General features: G+C 39.8%; 2 protein-coding genes across 2 annotated transcripts; one reads left to right on the top strand and one right to left on the bottom strand.

Moving 5' to 3' along the window:
• The first annotated feature begins 102 nt into the window (after positions 1–102).
• Positions 103–10,453, top strand: ranbp3a (RAN binding protein 3a). Its single transcript, XM_029001626.1, has 17 exons — positions 103–169; positions 2,233–2,288; positions 2,391–2,427; positions 2,503–2,586; positions 2,701–2,772; positions 2,935–3,000; positions 3,169–3,261; positions 3,350–3,468; positions 3,738–3,851; positions 4,983–5,077; positions 5,170–5,245; positions 5,421–5,595; positions 5,719–5,843; positions 5,952–6,072; positions 6,815–6,957; positions 7,056–7,233; positions 7,465–10,453. Exons 1-17 carry the CDS (start codon positions 106–108, stop codon positions 7,506–7,508), a joined length of 1,662 nt encoding a protein of 553 aa, XP_028857459.1. The 5' UTR covers positions 103–105; the 3' UTR covers positions 7,509–10,453.
• A 5,020-nt stretch (positions 10,454–15,473) lies between these two features.
• Positions 15,474–25,264, bottom strand: nrtn (neurturin). Its single transcript, XM_029000835.1, has 3 exons — positions 24,451–25,264; positions 19,308–19,536; positions 15,474–17,869 (listed from the first exon to the last, which is right to left on the bottom strand). Exons 2-3 carry the CDS (start codon positions 19,507–19,509, stop codon positions 17,487–17,489), a joined length of 585 nt encoding a protein of 194 aa, XP_028856668.1. The 5' UTR covers positions 19,510–19,536; positions 24,451–25,264; the 3' UTR covers positions 15,474–17,486.
• Between the last annotated feature and the right edge of the window lie 209 nt (positions 25,265–25,473).

Here is a 25,473-nt window from a genome sequence, read left to right as displayed (position 1 = left end):
AGTAAATTTTACGGATGCTGTAAAACGATAAATGAAACCAGTGCGAAACGTTTTGTAATGTCTACGAAGGTTCCTGTTACTCCTGTTACTGGGGGGGCAGTGCGCATGTCACTCGCAGAGGATCATGGGCATCAGAAAGGAAGTAAAATGGCGGACTTGGCGAATGAAGGTAAGCAGTGGGCGCGCAACGTGACGGTCTGACAGGAGCGGCGGGCCGCCCGGGCGCCGCGGTGCAGCGTGAGGCGCGGAGCGGCCGAAGCGTGGCCGCCGCACGGCGCCTCCCGGTGCCGCTGGGCGCGTGTGCCGCGCGGTTTTGATGTTAGTGTCGCTGCACGGCAGGGATTTCGGCCTTATTATTTTTTTTTCTACCGGGGAGGGGAGGGCAGGTGAGGGAAGCGGCCCGAACCGAGTGGCTGTTTTAAAAACACAAATGTCTACATCTGGGAATCGTGTTCCAGAACACGCTTCCGGATGCAGTTCGGGAAGATGGAACCCAGACGGCGGCGCAGAACCAACCCTCTCGGCAGATGATAGTTTAGTAGTGTGTGTGTATATATACATATATATATACACACACACACTGTATATAAAACGTAGGTCGCCTGTCATGTGTCCCCTGTAGGGCTCCTGAAGTGAGCGGCTCCTCCTCGGCGCATCTCACCCGTGGCAGGGCGCTTCAGGGAATTTGGTGCGAATGCAACACGTGACCTTTTGCCAGTAAAACGTAACAAACGTCAGAATAAATGCGTTCTTGTAGAACCTCGAGGGCATTCCTACCTCAACACCGTGAAGACGATTTAAATAATGCATTTTTTTTTTTTAATAGAAAGAATAAAATTCTGTGCCAAATTGTTGCCAGTTGTGGGCATTGGTCAATCATTGATTGATTTCACAAAATCCTGGGTACCTAAGAATATGTTATTACATAATCTCATACCAGAAGTATGTATATATGTAATTATTATAAATCAACTGGAGATTCATGTTAGGTTGCAGTCCAGTAACGTCATACGGGGTTTCTGATGTCTTATAAGGATGTTGACACTGTCTGTATTAGTCAGTGCCACACTGGCATCTAGAGCCAGACCTCATGCCGTCCTGCTCTTTGCTAGGATTTGGTTACGGGTTTAATCTATCACACTTGATTCTGGAAATCCGATCTTCTGGCCTGACCCAGATCCTCTGAAATGTTCATGACCTCACGGGGCAGAAAGCCAGTCATCATTGGTAGCTGCCCTCATCTCTGGGGCAGATTTAGGCCCATTTAACAGGTCTGTGATTCTGGGCAGCCGTGTATGGAAAAACAGTGGTTATGATACTAGTTTGTAGTGTTTTTTTTCTAGTTGTGAAATTGTGTTATCTCTAAGGTGTTACAGATGTTTAGTAGTCCTGTGTCGGGAGGGGCATGCAGGAGACTCATTCTGCCGCTGTGATTGGTTTGATTTCAAACAAGAGTTTTTCCAAGTCAATTGATACATATAGAATAATCGAAGTCTCATTTCACTATGTGCTAAATACTTATGTGTTTTGGTTTGCCATGCTTCAGCCAAACTGCACACTGGAAACTGCTTACTCTTGTCACAAATCAGTGTGGGCTTTGTTTAAAATAGTCCTTCAAACAACGTCTACATGTGAGTGTCCTTTGTTGGCATTTTCCCCACTTAAACAGTGCACCAGAGCCAGGGTGAGTGCTCAGACCTATTCTAGGCACAGTGAATGAAGAGTCTTGTGACTTGCATCCAATTTTAGGCCATGGATTTATTTATTAGCTGTGTGTGTGTGTGTTGCTGCAGCTACTGCCTCATGGACATCTGTGATGTATCAGAAGGCAGTCAGCTTGGAAACTACCATGTTTCTTTTGTTAGCGTTCAGTTTCAGAAGTTTTCTTCTGTCTAATACTGTATGTGGTGGTGTGAGAAGAAGTGCAGTTAAAATGTGTGCGGTAGTTCAGAAGCTGAAGTCTGTTATATAACCACCCCACCCCATGCAACCTTTCAAAAAGTACCCTGTGTGTGACTCATATGCAGGTCGTTTAAAAAAAAAAAAATCAAGAAAATGAACCTTTAGTGGAGGTGATGTGGCTGAGTATGGAAGGATGCTCTTGCATTCAATTTCTGCCTAGTTGCATGCAACGCATAAGTTAAAGTAGCACGCTTGTTTCACATTAACAGCTTAGGTCCAAATGCATGTTTAGAACTCTCTCATAGTATTATTGTGGTTTTAAATTTTCAGAAAAGCCTGCTATAGCTCCACCAGTATTTGTATTCCAGAAGGATAAAGCCCAGAAGGTAAGAAACTAACATTTTGGAGATTATCTTTACTAAAAGTTTGTGAATGTGCATGACAATTGTTTTTTTTTTTTTTTTTTTTTTCTCCCCCTCCTCTCCCAGAGATCAGCAGATGGGTCAAGTGCAGAAGATGGAGAGGGTAAACTTTTTCAGTGGTTTTGTATGAATACTGTTGTATCAAGTGAGGCATTTGTGACTGAAAGATCTGTTTTAGATTCCGATAAAGAGGATGGCTACTGTCCCCCAGTTAAAAGAGAAAGAACCTCCTCACAAGCACATTTTCCACCTTCTCATACTGGTAATGACATGTTTTTTTTTTTTTTTTTTTATTAATGAAAATTACATATATAGAGATCGCGTGTGTGTGTGTGTGAGATATATATAATTTTTTTTTTTTCTTTTGTTCTTGTAGTTTCAAAGAACAACGTGTTCATGCCGTCCAGCTTCTGTCAGTCACCTACAGGCAATTCTGATTCTGAACCTGGTACGATTGTTTGAATCATTCATCCTTTTTCTGCTCTGAATTCTGACTGTGCATAAAACGTGAAGAAATAAACATTGGGATTACCACAATAACAATTTTTCTGGTGATGAGCGACTATACTTTTTTAATTTAAATAGCTTGTCTTCTTGTTTTCCTGAACAGAAGAGAAAACGGTTGGGTTTCGCTTGAAACCTCCCACACTAATCCATGGGCAAGCGCCAAGTGCTGGTGAGGCTTCAGCCCAAATCGTTTCTGTGAAAACTGAATTAATTCTTCAGACAGCAAGTAATCACAACATGTGCTGTGTTTAAGTGGTTATTTGCTGTCCAGTCAGTGTTGGCGGGAGAAATGAGCCTTAAAGTCCATGTTTCTGAACAAAGCTATGTGCTTTTTCAGGTGTCCCAAGCCAGAAGCCAAAAGAGCAGCAACGCAGTGTGCTTCGCCCCGCTGTGCTTCAGGCCCCTCCAACCAAGCGTTTTACACTGGGGAGTAAGTTGTGAAGGTCAACATATTCCAGTGTTAACAGTGTTCGTGAGACTTTCATACAGGCTCCACACACCTTTTCTCACTTTCTCAGCCCAGGCTATATTCTCAGACTCTAAAAGCTGTACAAATGGTGTGAACCAGGGCTCTGAGGGACCACTGCCCCACCAGAATGCAGAGAAAAAGAGCGCTGATACTACAGCAATGTCACTGGTGAGATCCTAACGCTGCCAGAACTAAAACGCAATTTTGTAAAGGCTTCAGTATCATGTGGGTTGTGTTTCATTTAATTATATGCTATGGATCTTTTATATTTTGTGTTATGCCTAGTATTATTATAAATCCATCCAGGTAACATGCCTTAATGGCATTGGGGTAAGCATGCAAATGATTGCTTAGCTTGATATTTATATTACATACATTTTTTTTCCCGTACTTTTTTGCCTCATTTGTTAAGTCTTCTTTTCTCTTATATATTCAAGATAAAAGATGAGGAGCAAGGCAAAAAGGAGTTAATAGAGAAATCTGAAGTAAAAAGTTCAGTGTCAGAGTCATCTTCATTTGTTTTTGGACAGAATCTCAAGGACCGAGCCAAGGTTTGTGTTCATTGTGCATGTGCATTTTTTGACTGTACCAACCTTTTCACACTCCAAGTGCTCCACAGGCAGTTTCTGCTGGGTGGGTGGCGTGCATCATCTTGTTCTGCACGTTTTTTTATAATGTGTGTGCGTAAAGCAGATTTTTACTGGAAGTTATTGGAAGCATGACAAAAAGAGAGTTTCAGGTGGCAGGTTTTTGTTGTACATCAGGGGAAGAGAGCCCGACTTCTGCTTAGCCTTGTTCTTTTGCGGATCCAACACTGCTGATTCAGCTCCAGACCTGTGTAGTGATCAGATTAGTGGAATTGAATCAGGAGCATGAAAAGAAACCCCAAAATGTGCAAGGATAGGGCCCTTCATGCTGTTCTATAAAAAGTTGACTGTAATAATGAAATGGTTTGCACAAAACCACTTTGCACAAAATGACTGCACTTTTTACCTTACTGCTCTTTTTTTTTTTTTTATGGCTCTTTTTCTCTTTTCTTTAAACATTTGTAAAAAAAAAAAAAACCTTCACCCTACCAGTTACACATATTTTATGTTAAAGACGTAAAAGTGTAATATTTGGTTATGTTTGCAATATTTGCATATTGGTTCATTATTTACTTGCAACATTTGCAATACTGTGGTCTGTAGCAGTTGCAAAAAACATTTCACTGCACATCATACCGTGTATGACTGTGTATGTGACAAATAAAATTAGAATTTAAAGTTCAGGTTTTAGTTGCTCACAGATGCTGCATATGAAACGTGAAAGTGAAGTGATTGTCATTTTGAAACACACCACAGCACACAGTGACACAAAATGTGTCCTCTGCTTTTAACCATCAGTGGGCAGTGGGCAGCCATGACAGGTGCCCAGGCAGCAGTGTGTGGGGACAGTGCTTTGGTCAGTGGCACCTTCTAATAATGGGTCAGTTTCCTTACCCGCTAGGCCACCACTGCCCCCCAAAAATGCTTTGACACCTTCTTGGGTGTGACATGGCAGACATTTAGATGCCTACAATTTGTCCCATTCTTTCTGTATGATCTTTGATGTCAAGTGAAATATAATATCACATCAACATTTCTGTTAATTGTCTATTATTGCATAATTATCATTTTATATAGTTTATTTTATTTTAACAGGTGAAAGAGAGTAATGAATCAAAATCCAATGAGACGGACTCTCCATTATCAGAGGAGACTAATTACTTTCTGCAGTACATCAGCAGCAACACGAGGTAGTGTCTACACTTTGTCCAACTTCATTACAAAGCAGCAGCAAATAGAACAGGAAATAGAACAATTCACATCATGATGGTTTTTATTCCAGCTTTCATCAGACTGCCAACAGCGATGATTCCAGCTCAAAGTTCGTTTTTGGTCAGAACATGTCTGATCGTGTCTTGGTAAGGCCTGTTTTTTTTTTTTTTTTTTTTTTTTTGGAGTACCAGTAACAATGATAAATAGTGCCTTAATATTTTTCAATAACTTTACTTTTGACAGCTTTACTTTTGGCAGACATGTTTTGTTGCTTAAGGCTTTCTCATAAATTTTTTATTTTTTTTACTTCCTTTCCATCAGAGCCCCCTAAAAAGTGGTGAACCGTTGACAGAAAACTCAAAAGAAGCACCACCTGTCCCATCATGTGAGCCCCTGTCCTCAAAGGACTCCACTTCTGAGAAAGGGACCGAAGTGGCCTCAAACCTCTCCAAAATGTGCTCCTCAGAGCTGGGAGAGGTTGCCCCTGTTCAGAAAAGTCAGTTGGATATAAGGCACTTCTGAACACTGAAAAACACTCATAACATAACACTAGTAACACTGAAAGTGTTAAAGAGTCGCTGTTGCTGAACTTTTGTGTTTTGTCTTGTTGATGTTTCAGATAATGTCGCAGCTGAGTCTTTGGAGGCCTCTGCAGCAGCGTACACCAAAGCCACTGCCAAGAGGTGTATATTGGAGAAGGTGGAGGTCAGGACCGGAGAGGAGTCTGAAAGTAACGTCTTACAGGTAGGGTGGGATACTTGAACCACCATATTCATTAAAGTAGCATTTTCAGTGGTCCTCAGGCTGTTTAAGTCAAACACCTTTTTTTTTTTCCAAAAATCCCTTCTTCAGATGCAGTGTAAGTTATTTGTCTTTGATAAATCTGCCCAGTCCTGGGTGGAGAGAGGCTGTGGCCTGCTGCGGCTGAATGACATGGCATCCACTGATGATGGAACGTTGCAGTCCAGACTGGGTAATGCTTTCAGCCTTCAAATAAATCCACCACAATTTCTTTTAACTTAACTATAGAGCTAGACATATTCAAAAATAGCCCTTCAAATCTTTTGAACAAGTGAGCACACAAGACTAATGCAAAATATGTTGGTTAGTCATTCAAGCATAATTAGCACGATTTAACTCTACTTTGTAAAAAATAATCTGCCATAGGATGCTCAAGTAATCACTGTTCAGAGTTTCTAACATCATAAGAACCTGGAAAAGTTCTCATGGATTTTGAAGAGAATTTTCCAGGCCTTGAAAAGTTTTGGAATACGAAATAGTCTTGAAAAGTCTTTTGAAATCTGATTGACACATGAATGTATAACATGAATTACATAGTTATCTGTAAGACTAGAAAAAACAAGGTTTTCTACGACAACGTTTAAAACTATCGCAGGTCTATAGTATCTTTGCTGGCTTTATGTAGTGAACCATGTCACGACATTGCTTCCATATACCAGAACTTACTCAGCCTCATGTCTCCTTTTTAAAAATGACTGCTGCTGATCTATGCCCGAACCTGATGGAGGCCATTTTACTCTGGTTTGGGCTTGGAGCAATTTGGAGGAAGAAACACTGTTGTCTAAGTTAAGCTTTTCAGGGATGTCATAAGTTCTGTTTAACATTTTCTTCCCCCCTCCCACTAAAAATAGTATTGAAAATTACTTTGCTGGGGAACTGGGGACTCATGCGTGGCTTTTATATCTTGTTTCCAGTAATGCGCACACAGGGCAGCTTGCGCCTGATTCTGAACACAAAGCTGTGGGTGCAGATGCAGGTGGACAAAGCCAGCGAGAAGAGTATTCGCATCACTGCAATGGACACAGAAGACAAAGAGGTCAAGGTGTTCCTCATATTGGTAGGCATAATTTTGCCCCTTTTTCCCCCTTTTGTCATCTGTGAACTATTGCACAGTTTTATTTATTTTTTGTCCTTTTTTGTTTTTGTGGATACCAGGCCAGCTCCAAAGATGCAGGCCAGCTTTTTGCTGCCCTGCACCACCGAATCCTGGCACTGCGTAGCCGAGCTGAACAGGAGCCAGAGGTCAAGACGACACTTCCAGTGGTCACACAGTCCAATGAGGAGGATAGCGATGAGGATGACGCCCCCAGCACAGCTTCTGCCCCTGCAGCTGGTATGGCAACCTGATGCTGGAACTTGCAGTTTTATTCATTCAGTGTATAGACCCCTACCCTAATGTTCTTTTAAAGAGAGCCCTGTGTTTGTATTCAATTTGTCGAAACATTGGAATGCCGACAGCCATTCTTGATGTTAGTCTCCCCCTGCTGGTGGAGTTAATAGCAGCAGCTAGAAATTTTTATTATTATTTTTTTCTCTTTATTTTATTTTTTTTCCCCCTTTTAAGGAAACACTGAGGCAGGAGAGGCCCAGTCTGCAGGGAGCACATAACCGTCACCCTCCACACTGCTGTCAGCATGGCAACAGGACCGGACCACACCCACCCACCTCAGAGCAGCAGGTCTTTCAGCCAACAGTCCTATGCAGGCGTTCCCTTCAGCTCAAATCTGTGCTGTACATTTTACTGTGTGACTAAAGGACCGGGTTTGGCCGTTGTTTTGTGTTTTGTTAAGCTGCAGAACCTCTAATGATATTTAACAGAAATGCACATCATATTGATGAGTGAGCAATTTTCAGACATTAAAACCTTTCAGACGAAAACAAATCCAAGATTTTGTGCATTCTGAAAGAATGCTGTCTAATAAACCAGGACCTTTCTATCGGCTTGATGAGAGAATGGACTTCCAGATGTGAAAAGACTAGCCAGCATTTACACAATCTTATAGAGATTCGTTTTAGTTTCGTCTATAGCCATCATTTAGTGGTATTTAAACGGCTGACTGCCATTTGCAATGTTCATATTACCAACTCTTTCGGTATTATTTGTTCCCTCTGCAAGTGTGTAAAATGTCAAAGCAGTTGACCATACATTTATTTTTTTTATTCTTTCATGAGCAAAAATGGCAATTGCTGATTTTTCCAATTTGTTACTAGCATTACATTTCTTCTATATCTCCAATGTTTGAAACAGAAAGAACAGTTGAATTGCTTTGATCTGATTTTATTTTGGTATTTTCTTCATCTGATCAATAGTCAGCCATGCATTTTGTTTTATTTACTCTTTGCACATATTCAAGTGTGTAGAGGAAAACAAAAGTACATAGCGTACAAGATCGTACGTTACCTTTACAGTTATGATGCACATGTGTAGGAAATTTACCTCCACCATTACGTTGTCACATCTCTCACCAATACTGGCATTTTAAGGTCATGTTACAGGTGGGACTATGCACATAGGACCATAGTGTGCAGGTTAGTATTCACAAATACTTTGGTGTTTGTTAACGTCTTTAAACAGAGAGATGAATAAAAGTTTATCTTATTTCCTTCAGTGAAGTGTAGCTACACATTGTTGAGAACCTTATTCCTCAAACCAATGGAAAGAATAATCTTTGGATCATTGTATTATAGTGTACTCCTTGTACTACGACAAGCCTGTGATGTGAAGAAAATGTTATTTTAACTATAAAACATACTGAGAAAAGAGAAAGTATTGTAGGAATATTGTTTAAGATGTTTATATTGTATATTATTGAGCGAACAGTGATGTGTAAAGAGTAAGCCTCCTTATTTTATACCTTTTTTCTCTGTAAACCGCTCTCTGTAGTTTTGTCCACTGTCTTGTGTGTTTTGTATCTTGTGTTCAATCTGATATATTCCCTACATTCTTTGTAGCAAAGACACAGGACAATTCCCCTGGTCATAGGGCTCAGATATGAATGTATGGCATTTATCTTTGCAAAGGGCCGAACCTTTTCAGCACTTTTCCCATCAATCTGAATAATAATATTTATAGCAGGGCATGAGCGCATATCAAATATCTTTTTGCTCACTGTGAGGTGGTAGGTCTCCAATTGCAAATGTTTACGTTGCCCCGCCCCCCCGGCCCCTCCTCATTTTAAGGAGGAGATTGTCTCAGTGCTATGTTATACTGCTGTTGTCTTTAATGCATTTTTCTTCTCCTTTCTTTTGTGAAAAGTCATGTTAGTAAAGGAGTCCCACATATGTTAAATGGCCATAACATCAGATTTAACTTGACCGGAACATTTGTCATGCTCTTCTGTTTTTTTATTATTATTATTATTTTTTTTTTTTATGGTTTCTAAATTCAAAGTAGACTGTGTGCAGTGGTTCTGAGGCCATATGTAGTGATACTTTGGGCTCATTATTAAGGAAGTGTTTTAAGAGCATTAAAATTAGCTAAGTTAAGTTAAACTGCTTCTTTGCTGCAATTCACAAACCAATACAGATTTTAATCATGCAGATGTTGACGTCAATGCAAATATTCTGCTAGTGGAACAAAACAGTTTTAAGTTTGGTACTTGCTTTGCTGATGATTAACTGGTATCCCATATCAGTGAATTTAAGGTTTATGCTTAAACCTCTGTGTGACTGTTAATTGTTTTAGCAGAAGAATGAATGAAGTCAAGGTACATTTCTTTAATCCGCATAAACATTAACACTCACACAGTACATTTGCCCCTATTGTTTAGAAAAAAAGTAATGCTGTGGGTTTTTTTTTTCTAAATTTCTGCTTTTTAAATGTTTAAGATTGTTCTTTGAGGGATTTGGACGACATATGTATTGAGCATTGCCAATGTCTGTCTAAATGCAATTCTCAATCATAGTTGTTCTTACAGAGTGAGCAGGCAGCGAGAGAAATGCTAATTTACATTCATATCTTAACCTTATTCATTCGTTCTCTCAGGCCACACGATTGTGATTGTGTGAGCTGAGCACTCTGGTTTAGATGAACCTTAGCTGGGCTGCCCAAGTTGGAAACCAATCTACAGATTTTCAACTACCATACGTTCCGTTTTCTGTTTTAATGACATCACTTAAATATTTTTTTTAAACCTATGCCTGCAGATTTCAGGCAACTGTGATCTAATTATGTTGCAGGTCAACAAGACCAGCTTGGGCACCCTTGCATCATGGCTGTTACACACTAAGGGCCTTATTTTGTACTGCTTCATTTTCATCTGAAAACCTTCACTTGAAAGAGACCTCAACAATTCCATCAGGAACCACAGCTGCCCACCGTAGAAGCAGACACCGTAAATTCATCACACGTTGGGCCCTTTAGGGATGGTCCAGGTATACAAAAATGTTATCAAAATCGCATTTATATTTTGCATTGAGCTTTAGCAATAAAAAGAAAAACTTATTAAAAAGCAGTAAACTGCTGAAATGTTTATATTTATGTGTGTTATGTAACTTTCTGTAAATTGTCATATCAGATGTGTTTGAGACCTACATTAAAGTTTTTAACAAACGTTAAATTGTTTTATTGCTTTTGGGGAGAGCTCATGTAGGTAGCATGCTTGAGTGGTCTTGCATCCATACATTGTTTCAGTTATCAGTAAAAAAAAAAAAGTATTTAGCTTTGTCCCTTATGTGTATATGTCTGTTGGAGCATTCCAAATGGTGGAAATCCAAATGTGTGTTCTGGTTTTGGTTGGAAATGAGTGTTTTAGCCAGAAGAGGGCGCTCTCAGTTTTTATATTTTGTTATTCCGGTATATTCCAATGGGCTGTATTACTGTAGAAATAAGTGAGACAAAAATAAAAACTAGCGTTGAGTGCTGTTGTCTTAAAACTCACAAATTTGTATTCGAGCTGTTTTAATGGTGGGTTTAGGGCCATCACTTTTCTCCCCCTAATACGTGGGGTGGAGGTGTGGACAGCAGCGGCTTTTTAGATGACCTCATTATTCTGCTAAAGGGGCTGCTGTGGCTCTGAAGGGGTGTGACGTGGCCAGCACCAATCTTTTTTTTAATTTATGTGATCGGTCTGAGTGACCTGCCCATCATGGAGTGAACAGGGGTCTGCATGGCCACTCTGACCACTACACAGCCCCTCACGCAGCCAGCGATTTGTAATACAGTATGGCTCTTCACTACCCGCAGAATGGCGCTCTTACTTTCGTTGTATTAGTGTGGCTGGCTTGCCCTCCACACGCACAAGATCTCCGATCTGTAATAATTCTCCTCCGTCTGGTTTGCACTATTTCAAGAGGAGCAACTCTAACCTGTCACTGTTTCCGTTTGCGGGTCATCAGATCTCTCAGCAGAGTATGACAGGCCAGCAGCATTCCTGACTTCTGATTGTTTAAATGGGATGGTGGTAGCCTAGCAGGTAACACACTCGCCTGTGCACCAGAAGACCCAGGTTCAAATCCCACTTACTACCATTGTGTCCCTGAGCAAGACACTTAACCTTAAATTGGTCCAGGGGGAAACTGTCCCTGTAACTATTGATTGTAAGTCGCTCTGGATAAGGGCGTCTGATAAATGCTATAAAATATAATGTAATGTAAATGTTAACGAGCATTTGCTCTATTCAAGGTCCAAATGCTGTATGAATGGTTCCATGTGTATACCTGTACTTGCATATTCTATTTTCACAGCAGTCTCGTGTAAATTGTAAATGAAGAAGATCCTGCGAAGGAACCTTCCTGCTGATGGCGAACTAAAGGAAGCGTGCGCTTCTCGGCGTATGCAGTGTGCATTTTGCAGAAGCAGCACAGCGTGGACAGAAGGTAGGCCGGGCCTGACGGATGCACCTTTTATGATGCCAGACTAAACAGAAGCAGCAGTATTCTTTCTCTCCTGTCTCCCAGCACTTGTGGAGGTGCTGGCCAGTTGTTGAAAGAGCTTTGACCAAAATAGATTTGTGTCGCATCCACGGTTTTAATTTTGAGCTGTTTTGTCCAGAGCATGATTGGAAAACATACTTTTTTTCACAGATGTTTAGGAATTCGATAGTCACTGACTTAATGATATATACACAGTGGGTTTCTTTTTTTTTTTTTAAAGAGTCAAATATAGGGGCATGCGATGGTCAAAGGCCTTGCAAGGCACTGGTTTTGTCTCCTGGTCTTCTGTAAGCAAATCTGGCGAGCAACCGAAATAGTTGAGTTCTGCATCAAACTCGGAGCTCCCTGGAGCTCCATGGCTGTGTTTATCTACTCCATCATCTTGTTTGCGTTGTAGTGCTGACTATGGTAGGGCACCCGCCGTTGATCACAGTGGTCTGTAATTGCAGCGAGCTTACAGTAATTACACAGTTGTGGTGGGAGATATGTCAGTTATAGGAAAAGTTTATTTGACTTTTCCCCCACTTGTCGACCTGATATGCTATATGTTACGAGCAGGTATTCAATATGTAGCAGCATATAATAACCTAATAGACTATTTTTGCATGCAGTTTATATGAATTCATGTGCATGATTGCACAGATGATTCAGACTAATATAATAATATTAATATTGAACATGTATCCTTTTTTCACAAATACATTTTAGACCATTCATTGGACACTTTTGTTTATATTGAATTTGAGTCTCAATTTCCTCCCACTGGAAATGCACAAAGCATTTATTCCACATTGAGATCCTGTTAAAATCACTAAAGCATAAATAAAAATGCTTATGGCAGTGTAGCGGTGTTTGTTTAGTAGACTCATTCTGAATGCTTGCTTACACTTCCTTATCAGTAGATGTTGTTTCTATCACAATTAGAACTGTTTTCATTGCCAGTGTAGCATAGCGACATGACATCCATGCAAGCAACGTCTTCTCTGAGCTCACATTTCAGTGGAACCCTCTACTTTCCATGGAAACAGATCGCCATCTCACATGCCAGGCTGATATCTTGATGTCGTCGTGATAGATGTACACCTCTCATTTTCTGGAATGAAAAATGTGCTGCTGTCAAAATATGTTTTGTCAAAATATGTTATGCCATAATGAATGGTTTCACACTTTTTGCTTGATGCTGAGGATCTAGAGCATAATGATAATGATTAAAGGTTAAAAAAGTTATGTATTCTATATATATATATATATTTTTTATTTATTTATTTATTTATTTTTTTATTTTTATTTTTTTTAATTATGTATGTCTCTTTTGTCTTCCCCTTGACCAATGATATTCCTACTTCATTTAGTGGCTGAACGCATGGAAAATAAACACTAGCAGAGTAGAATGATTGATTGTGTTCCATGGGAAAACCTGATATGTTTGTGTCAGACTGATTTGCATTGAAATACTCTTTGATCCTTCCATGGAAATAACTCTCATTTGTAAAAAACCCTCCACTGAGCTTACAGCATCCTGAACACAAATCCAAAGACAAAGCAGACTGCTATAAACACTGCTTTTTTTATATTTCTTATTGAATGGTATCAGTTTACATGCATTTATTTAACATAATTTTTCTACATTTACACACTTATTGCCTCATATTCAGTAGTTACAGGGACAGTCCCCGTAGAGCAACTCAGGGTTAAGTGTTCATGCTCCTTGTTGAGGGTCCAGGCACTTCACTGATGATTGCATGCATCTTGAAGTCATCATTTAGTTGTTTTATGCAATGTTTTATATAACCCATGGATCCATTTTTAATGCTGTCATCCAGACACTCAAAATGGTAGTAAGTGGGGTTTGAATCTGTGACTGCGCATCTGGTTCACTGTGTGGTACACTACTTATTCAGCCTTCAATTTATGTAGCCTGTCTAAATATGAAAAGATTTACATTGAAGAACTTTATGATAAATGTCAACGTGGACACATTCAACTGCTCCTCTTTTCATGACAGAGAAGAACAACTTGAAATTCTGATGGGTGACTGAGGAACGTGTGAGCCTCTTCAGGGATGATGAAGTTGGTTTTGACATTTCAGACCTTTTTCAGTCTGACAGTTTCCTGGGAGACAGCAGAGTAAACAGTGAATCACTCACTTTATGAACTGCATCACTAGGAAAGAGGCATATGCAGAAAACCCAGACTCGGCCTTCACAATGTAATCTGTGCATCATGCATGTTGCCACGCAATGGTCTCATGGGTCTCTCAGTCTGATAACAAGATATCTACATTCATGGCTAAAGACAGGATGTCTTTGGTCCTTGTTGAACCTACTAACACCATTTACAAACATTTAAGGGCCTTAATATTCAATCATACTCTGGCATCTTTCAATGGCATCTCATTTCATCAGCACAAGACATCGAGTGGTCTTTTTCTGAACAAGTCCCAGAGATGTTTCATTATTTATTATTCCCGACAGTGTCACGTCATCACTGGTCCCCTTCCCCCGGGTATGTGCTTTTCTCCTCCCCCCTTTTCATTTAGTTAATTATTTCCCTCTGATTATTTAGTCCATAACCCATCAAGACAATCCATCCATCATCCAACATTTTAAGTCTTTGTTTCAGAAAGTCAATGATTTCTGGGTTTTGTTTTGTTTTCTCTTTGTGTTTAAAAAAAAACTGGGGGAAGCACTAAGCATTTGGGAGTATGTTTTTCAAGAACACGATGGAAATGACAGGTACAATGCAACAAAAGTAAGTAGCAGCATCTAATTTAAGTTAGGATAAGTGACTGTCATGTGAGCCATAACAACCCATAATGCACACCCTGCATTTATTTGCAAAATTAAGTAAAAACTAAAATTCATTCATTTTTCAACTATTTTCCAATTTGGGCAGAAAATGTATAATTAATGACAGGATTCTGTGATCATTAGTGGTGAAAATGAATTTTCTCTTAATATGTTAACCTGCTAATGCTATTTTAAGAATTAGCACATAATAAATGCAAAATAATATGAGGTTTTCTAAAAATTACATTCAAGTACAGAATAAACAAACTGTTCAGTAAAGTAATATTTACCTTGATTTGATTATTTTGTCTCCAGACATGCTTTTCCTTTGAGTCACTGTTGTTATGGCTACCATGTACACAATTTCTAAAACATTGAACCTAAAATACTGTTTTGTACACTGCGGTGGAAATGACTGTAAACTCCAGAGACATGAGTTTATTATTATTATTGTGCATTATATATTTCATTAAACATAGTGCGTTTCATTTGTATTTGAACTCATCATCATTTTAATGTTAAATTCCAAATTAAGCAGAGATCTGGCATAAGTCTGGTGTCTGGCATAGGGACAAAATAGTAAAATCTCAGTTTAGTAAAATACATACGTAAAGGTCTCTTATTATATAATAAAAATGAAAGTGTTTTTATACATTTATGAATTAGCATTATTTCTTCCAGGAACCACAAGTCAGCCAAATGCAATTTAAGATGGTTGAAGTTTATTAAACATAGCAATACATGATGTACAGTACACATTTGTCCAACTTTGGCACCAGTTCATTCAATAAATAACCATACCTCTTATTAGTTGCACTTCTAAATAAATAAACCTAATTTTGTTTATAATAAATATAGACAATCTTTTAAAAGATGCATTGCATCAGCTCTTTTATATTTTGTTGATGGTGTCAAACAATGCCATGTCTATTGTTTTGTAGTTAGAATTGTCAGGTGATCCAGGTAAAAACAAATGCATGGGATTTGCAGTATATGTAGGATAAATGTGTCCACAGATTTGTGAAAATAAATAATCCATTAATTGACTGTAATTAATGAATTGACCATGTTAATTAATCTGGATGCTCACATCATGGAGCACCTTGTCACATACCAAAACAATGCATCAGAATAAAAACACGATACATTTTATCATTAAGAAATGTGAAAAAATGTTCCCTTTATTTCACAAGGAACTTCATTTGAATAGAATCTGTAGCTAAAAATGCTCAAGATGATGGATAGACTTTTAAGCACAGATACTTCAGGGTATTAATGTCTCGGAAAGTCTTGTGTCTCTGGGCTTATGTCCAGCCTGGGCCTTTAATTACCTCATTGCTCTAATTATTTGATTAGACTTAACTTAAGAAGTTTCTCATCTGGTCTCTGATCACAGGATTTTAACATTCTCTTGGGAGTCTCAGGTCACAGTGAAAACGTAAATTAAACTGATGATTTCCTGTAGAGCTGTTGGAAGTGGATCCTTTTGTAGTGAACACACTTCAGCTCAGATAATAGTTGTTCATGTTCATGCTCTTTAGTTTATTGTTGAGGGTTAGGGTTGCATGCATCTTGAAGTCACCATTTACTTGTTTTATGCAATGTTTTATATAACCCATGGATCAAATCAAATAGTTACAATTTCAATGTCGTCATCCAGACTCCACTCAAAAGGCGCTTCCCTGTACTGAACGTGTAGCTAATAATAGCTGTCTGTGGCTCATTAAGGTTCTGTGTTCCCACTGCAGCAAACGGATTTTTGGCCAAGTTGGTTATAAAGGCGTTAAGTGGATTAGCGCAGTCTGTTATGGGATTTGCTCAAATGGAATGGATTTGTTGAGGCTAAATTAGGGGCACTCTGCAGCACAATCTCTTGTGGCCACATTTATAGATGAACATATGCCTTTTGTTTTGTGTGTATTAGAGACAAAAAAACATTTTAATTCTAGTCAAATTTCCCAAGAACGGCCACAATAAAATGATCTGCCAGTTTATGAACTGTATAATGCAATTTGGTCTATAACCCAAGTAGCAGTGGTCACCATATTAAAGTTACATGTAGAAAGCTCAAGGCAGAAAACACTGATTAAGGTGCCAAAGAAGGTGTTGACCTGTCTTGTCCATTTAAATCTCTATGAAGTCAAAGTGAAACACTGTAGGGTTATGAGGTTTGGCAATTCTCTTGGACAAGAAAAGAGACATATTTTATAAATACTATTTGTTTAAAATACAAAACAATTAGTGGAAGGGCAGATGAAATATTTAGAGTGACTGTTACGCATGTCACCTAGGTTAATAAGAATATTACACCAGTTTGGATGAGAAAATAATAAACTCCACTATGACACTATCTCACACACTTAACAAAATAATGAGGTAGTTTAAAAAAGTATTTTGAAGGCTGGAGATTAGCTCAGAAGTAACTAATATGCTTCTAATACCAAATTCCACATGCATATTCCACTTCTTGCTTTTGCTCTGCTGGCAACACCTACTATATACAAGAGCCCTGTCATCTCCGTTTACCCTATAGGGGTTAGCATGCATTACTCATCGTAAAGAGCAGCCTGTGGTATAAATTTGTGGTTATGTAAGGCATGGATATTTCCAGGCTTTCCCTTTTTACAATTGTACAACATTGCATAGCATTTGCAGCCACTGTACAAACACATATCTATTTAGTGTCATTTTTGTTGTGAGTTGGCTTAGCCAGTGGAGCTACAAGCAATAATTATAATTTGAAATGCTCACAAACATATATTACTTATACAGTGTGTTCTGGCTTTTTTGTATTTCTAAGGAACACTGAGCCAAAGGCAATAAAAGCAAAAAATATATTACAGCTAATATATTTTTGCCTTTTGAAGTGCAGAAGTCCTCCCCTTTTTTATTCTACCCATCTGGCACTTTTTAAGTGCAAGCCCTATAAACAGCCACACTTATCAGCTGTCAGGTTGTAGATGGTTTGGTATTTGAAGTTGTTCCCAAGGAACAAGATGTCACTGTAAGATGTGGGGCGGCAGCAGCGTCTTTTTTTCCTACTCAGGATCCGCTCCAGAGCAAGATCATAGTTGCTCCTGCTCTCTCTGCATCTGCCACTGCAGTAGGTGAAAAAAATGGTCTCATCGCTGACGTAGCCGAGGCCCAGGTTGGTTACAGTGAGCTCGATTTTCCTGAGTGAACAGTGCTTTGGTCCCTTTTGGGCCCGTTTAGTCCTTCTGCCCTCGCTGGCCTTCTCCCGTTCCACCAAGGCTGCAATGACTTGCTTGAGTTCTCCCTCAGTGAAGCTCTTGAACATCTGCATGACTGAGAGTAAAGGAAGATCGTTTAACACATGCTACATCTTTAACATTTAGTACAGTCATTTCTGATAATATGGGAGGTGTGAAAAGATAAGGTGCATCTGATGCATATTGAAACAGCCTGTTGGAGAGAACATCAGAACACCAAGGACATGTTTATTACTACCTTGTATTTGCTCTTGTATGACAGTTTATGTGATTAAAGAGTAGCTGACAGCGTGACCTGACACTGAAACACTATACTCTGATTGGAATAATCACAAAGCATAATATACCATTAAATGTCCATAGCTAAATGATCTAAAGGTGAGCAACAAAACATACAATTTTTATTTGTTGCCCATCAAAGACAGGTGGCCCATTGGCCACATGACCTGAAATATCTATCTAACCCATGGTGACCGACTTATCTCCTTCCCTGAACTACAGATCCTCAGGGTACCTTAAAAGACATTTTCTTGGCAAGTGAATGTGTACATCCTTGGGTTTTTTCTACACACGTGTGATTGTGTGTGTGTTTTAATGGCACCTGTTAACATAAGACAGAAATTGAACAGTCAATTCTTGAAGACAGAGTGTTAAAATTAGGACAGATGTGCAAGTTTATGGATCTGAGAGACTATTTGTGATCCTATAATAATATAATAATAATACATTTTATTTATAGGCGCCTTTCTGACACCCAAGGACACTGTACAATCAAACAATACAACATACAGCAACCTCAACCTTCACTTGTGTTTCACAAGTGTTAGCACAGGGCACACACACAACAGTGAAAAATCAAGTACATACACTTCACTGAATTCTGCAAAAAGCTGACTAGGTAATTATAAACTAATAAAAAAATATATTTCAATAGCAAATGTGCTCACTGTACTAAGTGAGGTGGGTGGTGAAGGCTAAATCCCGATTTGGTAAAATACTGTTACACTAAATAAAATGTATATGTTCAGAATATTTTCAGGATGACTACATATAAAACAGCTGTGCTCTATCATTATTTGTTTACTTTACTGGTGCTGGATGGTAAATATGTCAACTTTGGATACCAGCATCAATATGATTGACACATACCGACATAAATATCATTTATTATTGACTGTGCATAAATTTGACAAGCTGATATTCTTTTTTTAATGAACTGTATTCTAAATGGGTGGTAGTAGCCTAGTGGGTAACACACTCGGCTATGAACCAGAAGACCCAGGTTCAAACCCCACTTACTACCATTGTGTCCCTGAGTAGGACACTTAACCTTGAGTTGCTCCAGGGAGACTGTCCCTGTAACTACTGACTGCAAGTCACTCTGGATAAGGGCGTCTGGTTAATGCTGTAAATGTAAAACGTAAATACTGACAAGTAAAATGTAATGTGTTAAAATGTAATAGTGATACATTTTTCCAACCCTCCCCAAGACATGCAAAAGGCCCTTGACTTACATTCAGAAAGGACGGCATCCATGCCTTCAACCGCTCTGGGTCTACGTCTTCCAGTCACAGGAGAAGATTTGGAACTACCATACAGTGCTGAATGTGATGAAGGTGATGAAGACTCCCCGGTAGGAGCAGTTCTAGTGAGGAAAACAGTCAGCGCTGCACCACAGAGCATCAAGACGATGGCGACACACTTCCATAACTTCATCTTAGAGCAAATTCGGTCATTGACATTCTGCAAAAGAACAAGGTTACATTTGTGAGGGCACACTTCGCAAACAGAGGCAGCAAACATGAGCAGCAGCGAAGCCGATGGATGTTGCACTTTTGCCTTTCAGTATCATCGAGGGGGAGCGTTGCGCAGACCTGAAAGATTTCATTTGCAGATGTCATCAGGCATGTTTTTGCCATTGAGCAAGATTTTTTCCAATCTTATTCTTATAAGATGGGAAATTCCGGGTCCATGACTTTTCATGTGTTAATGAAGACTGCCACTTTATCTCCAAGCTTTGGCCTTACTCTCATAAACACGAAGTATCGCCACAATGTTAAAAGGCCAGCATGAGACCTGAGGTGCCATGACGGGAAAGTCTTGTTGGGGTGGATGACCACTGTGTCCCTGTATCAGGTGTGATGTTTGGACAATGCAGAAACATCACACGACAACCTGATTCATCTGTGGCTACCTTTTTTTGGAACCAAATGTCCAGTATAAAGGAAGTGCTCAGACCTCATTTGGGGGGCTTCTCCTCCCCCAGCTTCTGGGCTCATCTCTTTTTCTCCCCCCTGCTCTCCATGGTGTAAGCTCCCTCTCTGGAGCTTGGCTTCCTGCTCTCTCTCTTTCCCTGTATCTCCTCTGCTTTAATTGGGGTATTTCTTGTGACATACAGTACATACAATATTTCCATGTAACTGCAATAATCATAATCTACATGTGTTAATAAATTAGAAACTGTTCATTCCTGTCAATTTTATTCTGCCATGTAATATCAGATGAGTTGAAATACATTACTATTAATGAATGGAGTCAGATAAACAACGTCAACGCATTCTCCGATGTTCACCCTTTACTGTCAAGGTGGAGTTTCCTGCTTTTTTTACGTACTAGTACCAGCGTAAGCTTCTGAATTACTGCAGGTGTGAAGCAGTGGATTCCAGTCAGCAGTCTGTGTTCACAGCGGCATGGTGATCATGGGATACTGCTCTGGCATCATGTCAAGCAACACATGAAAAGTCTATTAACAGGATTCTTTTACTGATCTCCCCCGACTGGAAGATTTATTTCACTCAGCCCCTCTTTGTCTGGGATCTTATCAGGGATTCTTTGTCTTCAAGCAAGACTTGCTGGATACATGCCATTCCCACAGCGGCAGAGTGTTATAATTTCATCTTGTGGAATCAAGCTGTCAAGTTAGATTCAAGAAATGAACAATACTGAGGTGATGCAGACATTTAGCAAATTTTGTATTATATGTGGTACCCTGTAGGCTGAACAGCTGTTATATATTCATTAAAATCTAGGTTTATGTTAATACATAATCTTAAGAATATATGCATATCAAAGTAAGATTTACCCAGTTAACAGCCATGAAACTGATAATCTATCTGATAATCTTTTTTTTTTGCTAGCGGCCCTGGTTCGAGTCTCACCTGCCCCATACACTGCTCCCTGAGCGCCTTTCATGGCTGCATACTACTCACTGAGGGGTGATGAATGATGGGTCAAATGCAGGATACACATTTATTTGTGTTTACCATGTGCTGTGCTGTAGATTGTCACAATGACAATCATGCCACTTATGCTTTCAAACCAAAGGGTTTCCTTGTAGTTTAGTAGTTTTAGTAAATTAATTCATTCATTCATTCAGCTATGATACTTTTTACATATTGCTCACATATGAAAGTTTTATTTATATTATGTCATTCTTGTTTTTTATAGTCATGTATTACCCATTTTACCCCTCATTGTGGTAATATCCTGTCCTTCGCAGTTCATTAAAGTTCAGTCCTCTATTCCAAACACAGTTAATCAAAGAACTTCCTTCTGGAATGCAGTAGGGTGCTTTCATGTCCTGTCTTAAACACAATGAGGTCATAATGTGAAGGACTGTTAAGTATGTGTCTCATCAGGTGGCGATGTTAGTGGATTTCATTCATTTCTCACATTATATAATAAGTGCATGTTATAACTGATTTATAGTGCTTCCAGTAAGAACCTATAGGGTCAACCTAGGGTGAATCTTAGACAAGAGCCATAATAGGTGTATGAACTCCTGTTGTAATGTCCTCTTAGCAGTCTTTATATTTTTGTGTTGTCAGTCCAGAGGAAATGAAATTGAGTTAGAAGATTTGTGTTCATGGAACACACTCAGCAAACAAAAATAAAACAGATTGTTCAGTCAAGTAGGTCCTTGACTTTTAAGAGATGCTCACAATAGTGTTTGGGCTTACTGTTCCTCAGCAAAGATTTCCCAGGCTTGTTAAACAATGCATAGTATGATTGACCCCTTTTTTATTGGTCACATTGTTATTCAAACACCCTTATGAATTATGTAAAACGTTCATATAACATGGGCTCGATCTCTACATTAAAATGCATTGTTGGACCATAGTAATGCACATTCTGGTAAATTATCTGGTAAATGACCCTTCAAGTACAGCATGGTGAATCAGTAGACGTTTGCTGGCAATGGTGACCTAACGGGTAGACTTCAAATACCGAACCATCACGGGACCACTGAGGTCCCCTTGAGCAAGGTACCGTCCTCACACACTGCTCCAGGGAGCGTTTTATGGCTGCTCACTGCTTACCTAAGGCGATGGGTTAAAGGAAGAGGACAAATTTTGATGTCCTCTGCTATGCTGTGTATCACATTAACAAAACAATCACTTTCACATAAGCAGCTCTTGTATTGGTATATCATTCATTTGATATGTGATCAAGAGAATTCAGATTTCTCATGCAGCTATCTGGGCTCAACCAATCATAGTTAGTATTTGAATAAATATTGAATATGTGTCTAGACCCATACTTGGGATGGTGCAAGGCGATCACATTGTATGTTTTCATTAGTTCTTATAAATGTTAATATAATCTCCTTCTTGTGGCTCAGGATTCTCAAGTGACTCCAGTCTCTCAAGTGCCACCACAAGCCCAGTGCTAATTGCGTCCTCAAATCCCTAGGCAGGCTGACCACAAACATCTAATTACATGTCTTACTGGTCACCTGATGCAGCCACTGGACCCGAGAACAGATTTTCCTCTCTCGAACAATAGTCAGGAAAATGGTGCAACACGGCATGCAGACTGTCTGCCTTTTCTCTGATAACTGTGATTATGGAGGAGAACCTAAATATGCCACAAACTGTAAGGCCTGGGACGTGTAGTCTGCATTACCTGCTGTGACCTCGTGTTGTCTGGTGTTGCGGCTGCAGAGGTGTCAGAAATGCTCCCTGGCCTTTTTCTGCATGAGGTTATTTTAAGTTGTAAAACGGATCCTTCGCAGCTGAGTACATGGCCGGTTTGAAGCACCAGGGGTGATTTGGAAGGGTCTACTTTCATTTATGAAATCTAACATACATAAGACTGAAAAAATAAGACTCCACATGGAGAGCATCTTGAACTGTTTTGGGGCGCATGAGAACTAGCCCATAACCCTCTGATGAGAGTGAACAACGTTGCAGATGGGAGACCTCCTAAGGCATCACCGTGAGAGGTCAGGGCCCTGGGACAGGTGCAGGAAGTGTGTGTCTCTGCGTCTCCCTGCGTGTTACCCTGGCAAGGTCGTCCATGACTAACGTTTACCATATCGCCACACTAAAATAGACGACAAGAAGTTGCACTTCAAAGTCATATTTTTCAAATTATCCTCAAAGTATGTGCTTCACAGAGTATGGGCAATAAATATGTTGCCGTCCTTCTTATGCAAGAGTTGGAGTCGTTTTTGCAGCCAGCTCTGAGACGTTCAAAGCTTTTGCGCTTTGTATTGCCCAACTGCATTTCAGACAAAGGAGGTGCCAGCATACAGATGTCCAACAACTGGACACGACCTCCTCTCCCAATTGTTTACTTTCTTTGCAAGATACACATGTGGCTAAACTAGCATTAAAAGTAATTGTTTTAAATGTCTGCCTTTTGTATGTTATGGAGAAGACTGATTATGAAATATATGTTTTCTCTCAATCGACAAATGGCAGTCGTGTCGAATTACAGTTGGAACTGGGTTTGTTTTGTAACACAGCACACCATTTTTGCCTGAAATCAGGCAGTGTTTATTCGCCAGGCTTTTAACTGCTGGGTATGTTTCCAGTATTAGAACATGTGCAGAGAGGAGCTGTTTGGAATTTAGGCCTTACGGCCTATTATTCACATTTGTGTATTACCATTTCAGAAATAAAGAAATGGCATTGTTTTACAGGTAGCTTATGCTTCTGGCATCAGATGTTTAGGCTGCTGTCATCACAAATCATTTACAAATCATTTATTCATTATTAACATATTTTAAAGGTCTATTAATTGATTGGCATGGCAATTAGTTTTGTTAAAAAGTCTCTTTTTATTTATAAATTTATATGTTTGCCTTACAATATCATGTCACTTGATAAATACGTGTACATGAATAAATTTTGTGTCCTAATTAAACAATTACATATTATTTAAAAGGGTTACCTGGGTTACCTGAATTGTTGTCTGTGTAAATTTGTTGTATTCTGGGGGAAAAAAAATTATGTAATTGCTTAAGCAGGGGCATGACTGTTCCCATCTGGCTTTGCATGGGTGCTTTTCAGTTATGCCAGGGCTTCCTATATTCTCTGTGATCCTGTGTGCGGTCAGGAGCTCCTGAGTTTCTGCAGGACACGATGTGCCAGGGATATAAAAAATATGCACAGTGTATAGCGCACAGACATGTGATAAGTCGAGTGTGTCACCTGACAATATGATCTGGAGCATTAAACAAACTGTTAACGCAAAGAGCATCAAATAAACACGTCTGGTTTTGCACCATTAATACTCTGACGGGAATGCAACATTTACTGGTCTGTGTTCTGTACAGGGTCATTGATATTTAATAGACGCTAGTCTCCAGTGCCGATTGACATCTGCAACCTAAAGCCCAGTTTATGCTGGCAAACGAAGTCGCGTTCTTACCGTTCGCCTGGCTTATCCAGCCTTGTCTCTGTGTTTAACTCTCCAGCTGACCTTTAGGCAAAACGTGCATTGATCAATATTCCGTCCACCTTCACAAAAACCTGACTGTGCCTCCTCCAAGCACCAGAAGGACAAGCCACCTTTGGATAGATGTAGAAATGCCAGAAGTTCATCCAAAAAGCTGCTGCATCCAGAGAGCCATACTCCATAAAACATATCTCCCAATCTTCATGTAATGGTCCATATTTCTGATCAAATTAAGCACTGGTACGTCCTCAAATTGTGACGTCCTTGAAGAATTTAAAGGCAAAAATAATCCAAAAATAAATGTACTGGAGAATAAGTTCTCATGCAAACCATGCAAAATATTGGTGGCAAAATGAATGCAGCTTTTCAGGAAAGCTTGTGAGAGTTGTTTACCTCCTAGATTCTTCCCAGATGATTCATTGGAGTGAAAGTAACACGATTTGATGACAGTACGCCTCCAAAACACACTGCCCAGTGTTCATTGATCAAAGGACTTTCCAGAACAATTCCAAGAGCTTTCTTTGCTGCTTATCGTATGTCGTTTACTATCAGCACCTTGAATGGAGAGTCTTTGCTGTAGGAGGCATCACTCAGCACTCTTCAAAGGTGATTCCTCCTCCCTCAGCTCGTCGGTCCACTTGACTATTATGAATGCTACCTGCGTTTTAACAATTAAGACAGAACCTGACATTGTTTCGGACTTCAGTCTGTATTCCATAGACAACTCTGACACAAAGCTCGGGCTTCTTAGGTATGCCGGTCCGGTCCTGGGTGCGCCGGAGCGACGATGATGGGAGGAATCGTATGAGGCTTTGCAGAGTGTCACCCTGGCTTTTCTCCCCCCCCTGCACTGACACAGCCCTTTTCACACAGGCTGGCTCCGCCCTCCCAGAGCTCAGACTGATGGCAGACCCAGGGTACTCTAAACATGTTAGCCGGAGGGGACTGGCTCCAGGGAACGCACCACACTCGTGCTCCTCAGGCCTGGCTAGTATT

The sequence above is a fragment of the Denticeps clupeoides genome, chromosome 13 (genome assembly GCF_900700375.1).
Source record: "Denticeps clupeoides chromosome 13, fDenClu1.1, whole genome shotgun sequence".
In the NCBI taxonomy this organism is placed as follows: Eukaryota; Metazoa; Chordata; class Actinopteri; order Clupeiformes; family Denticipitidae; genus Denticeps; species Denticeps clupeoides.
This window is presented reverse-complemented; position numbering and strand designations above follow the sequence as displayed.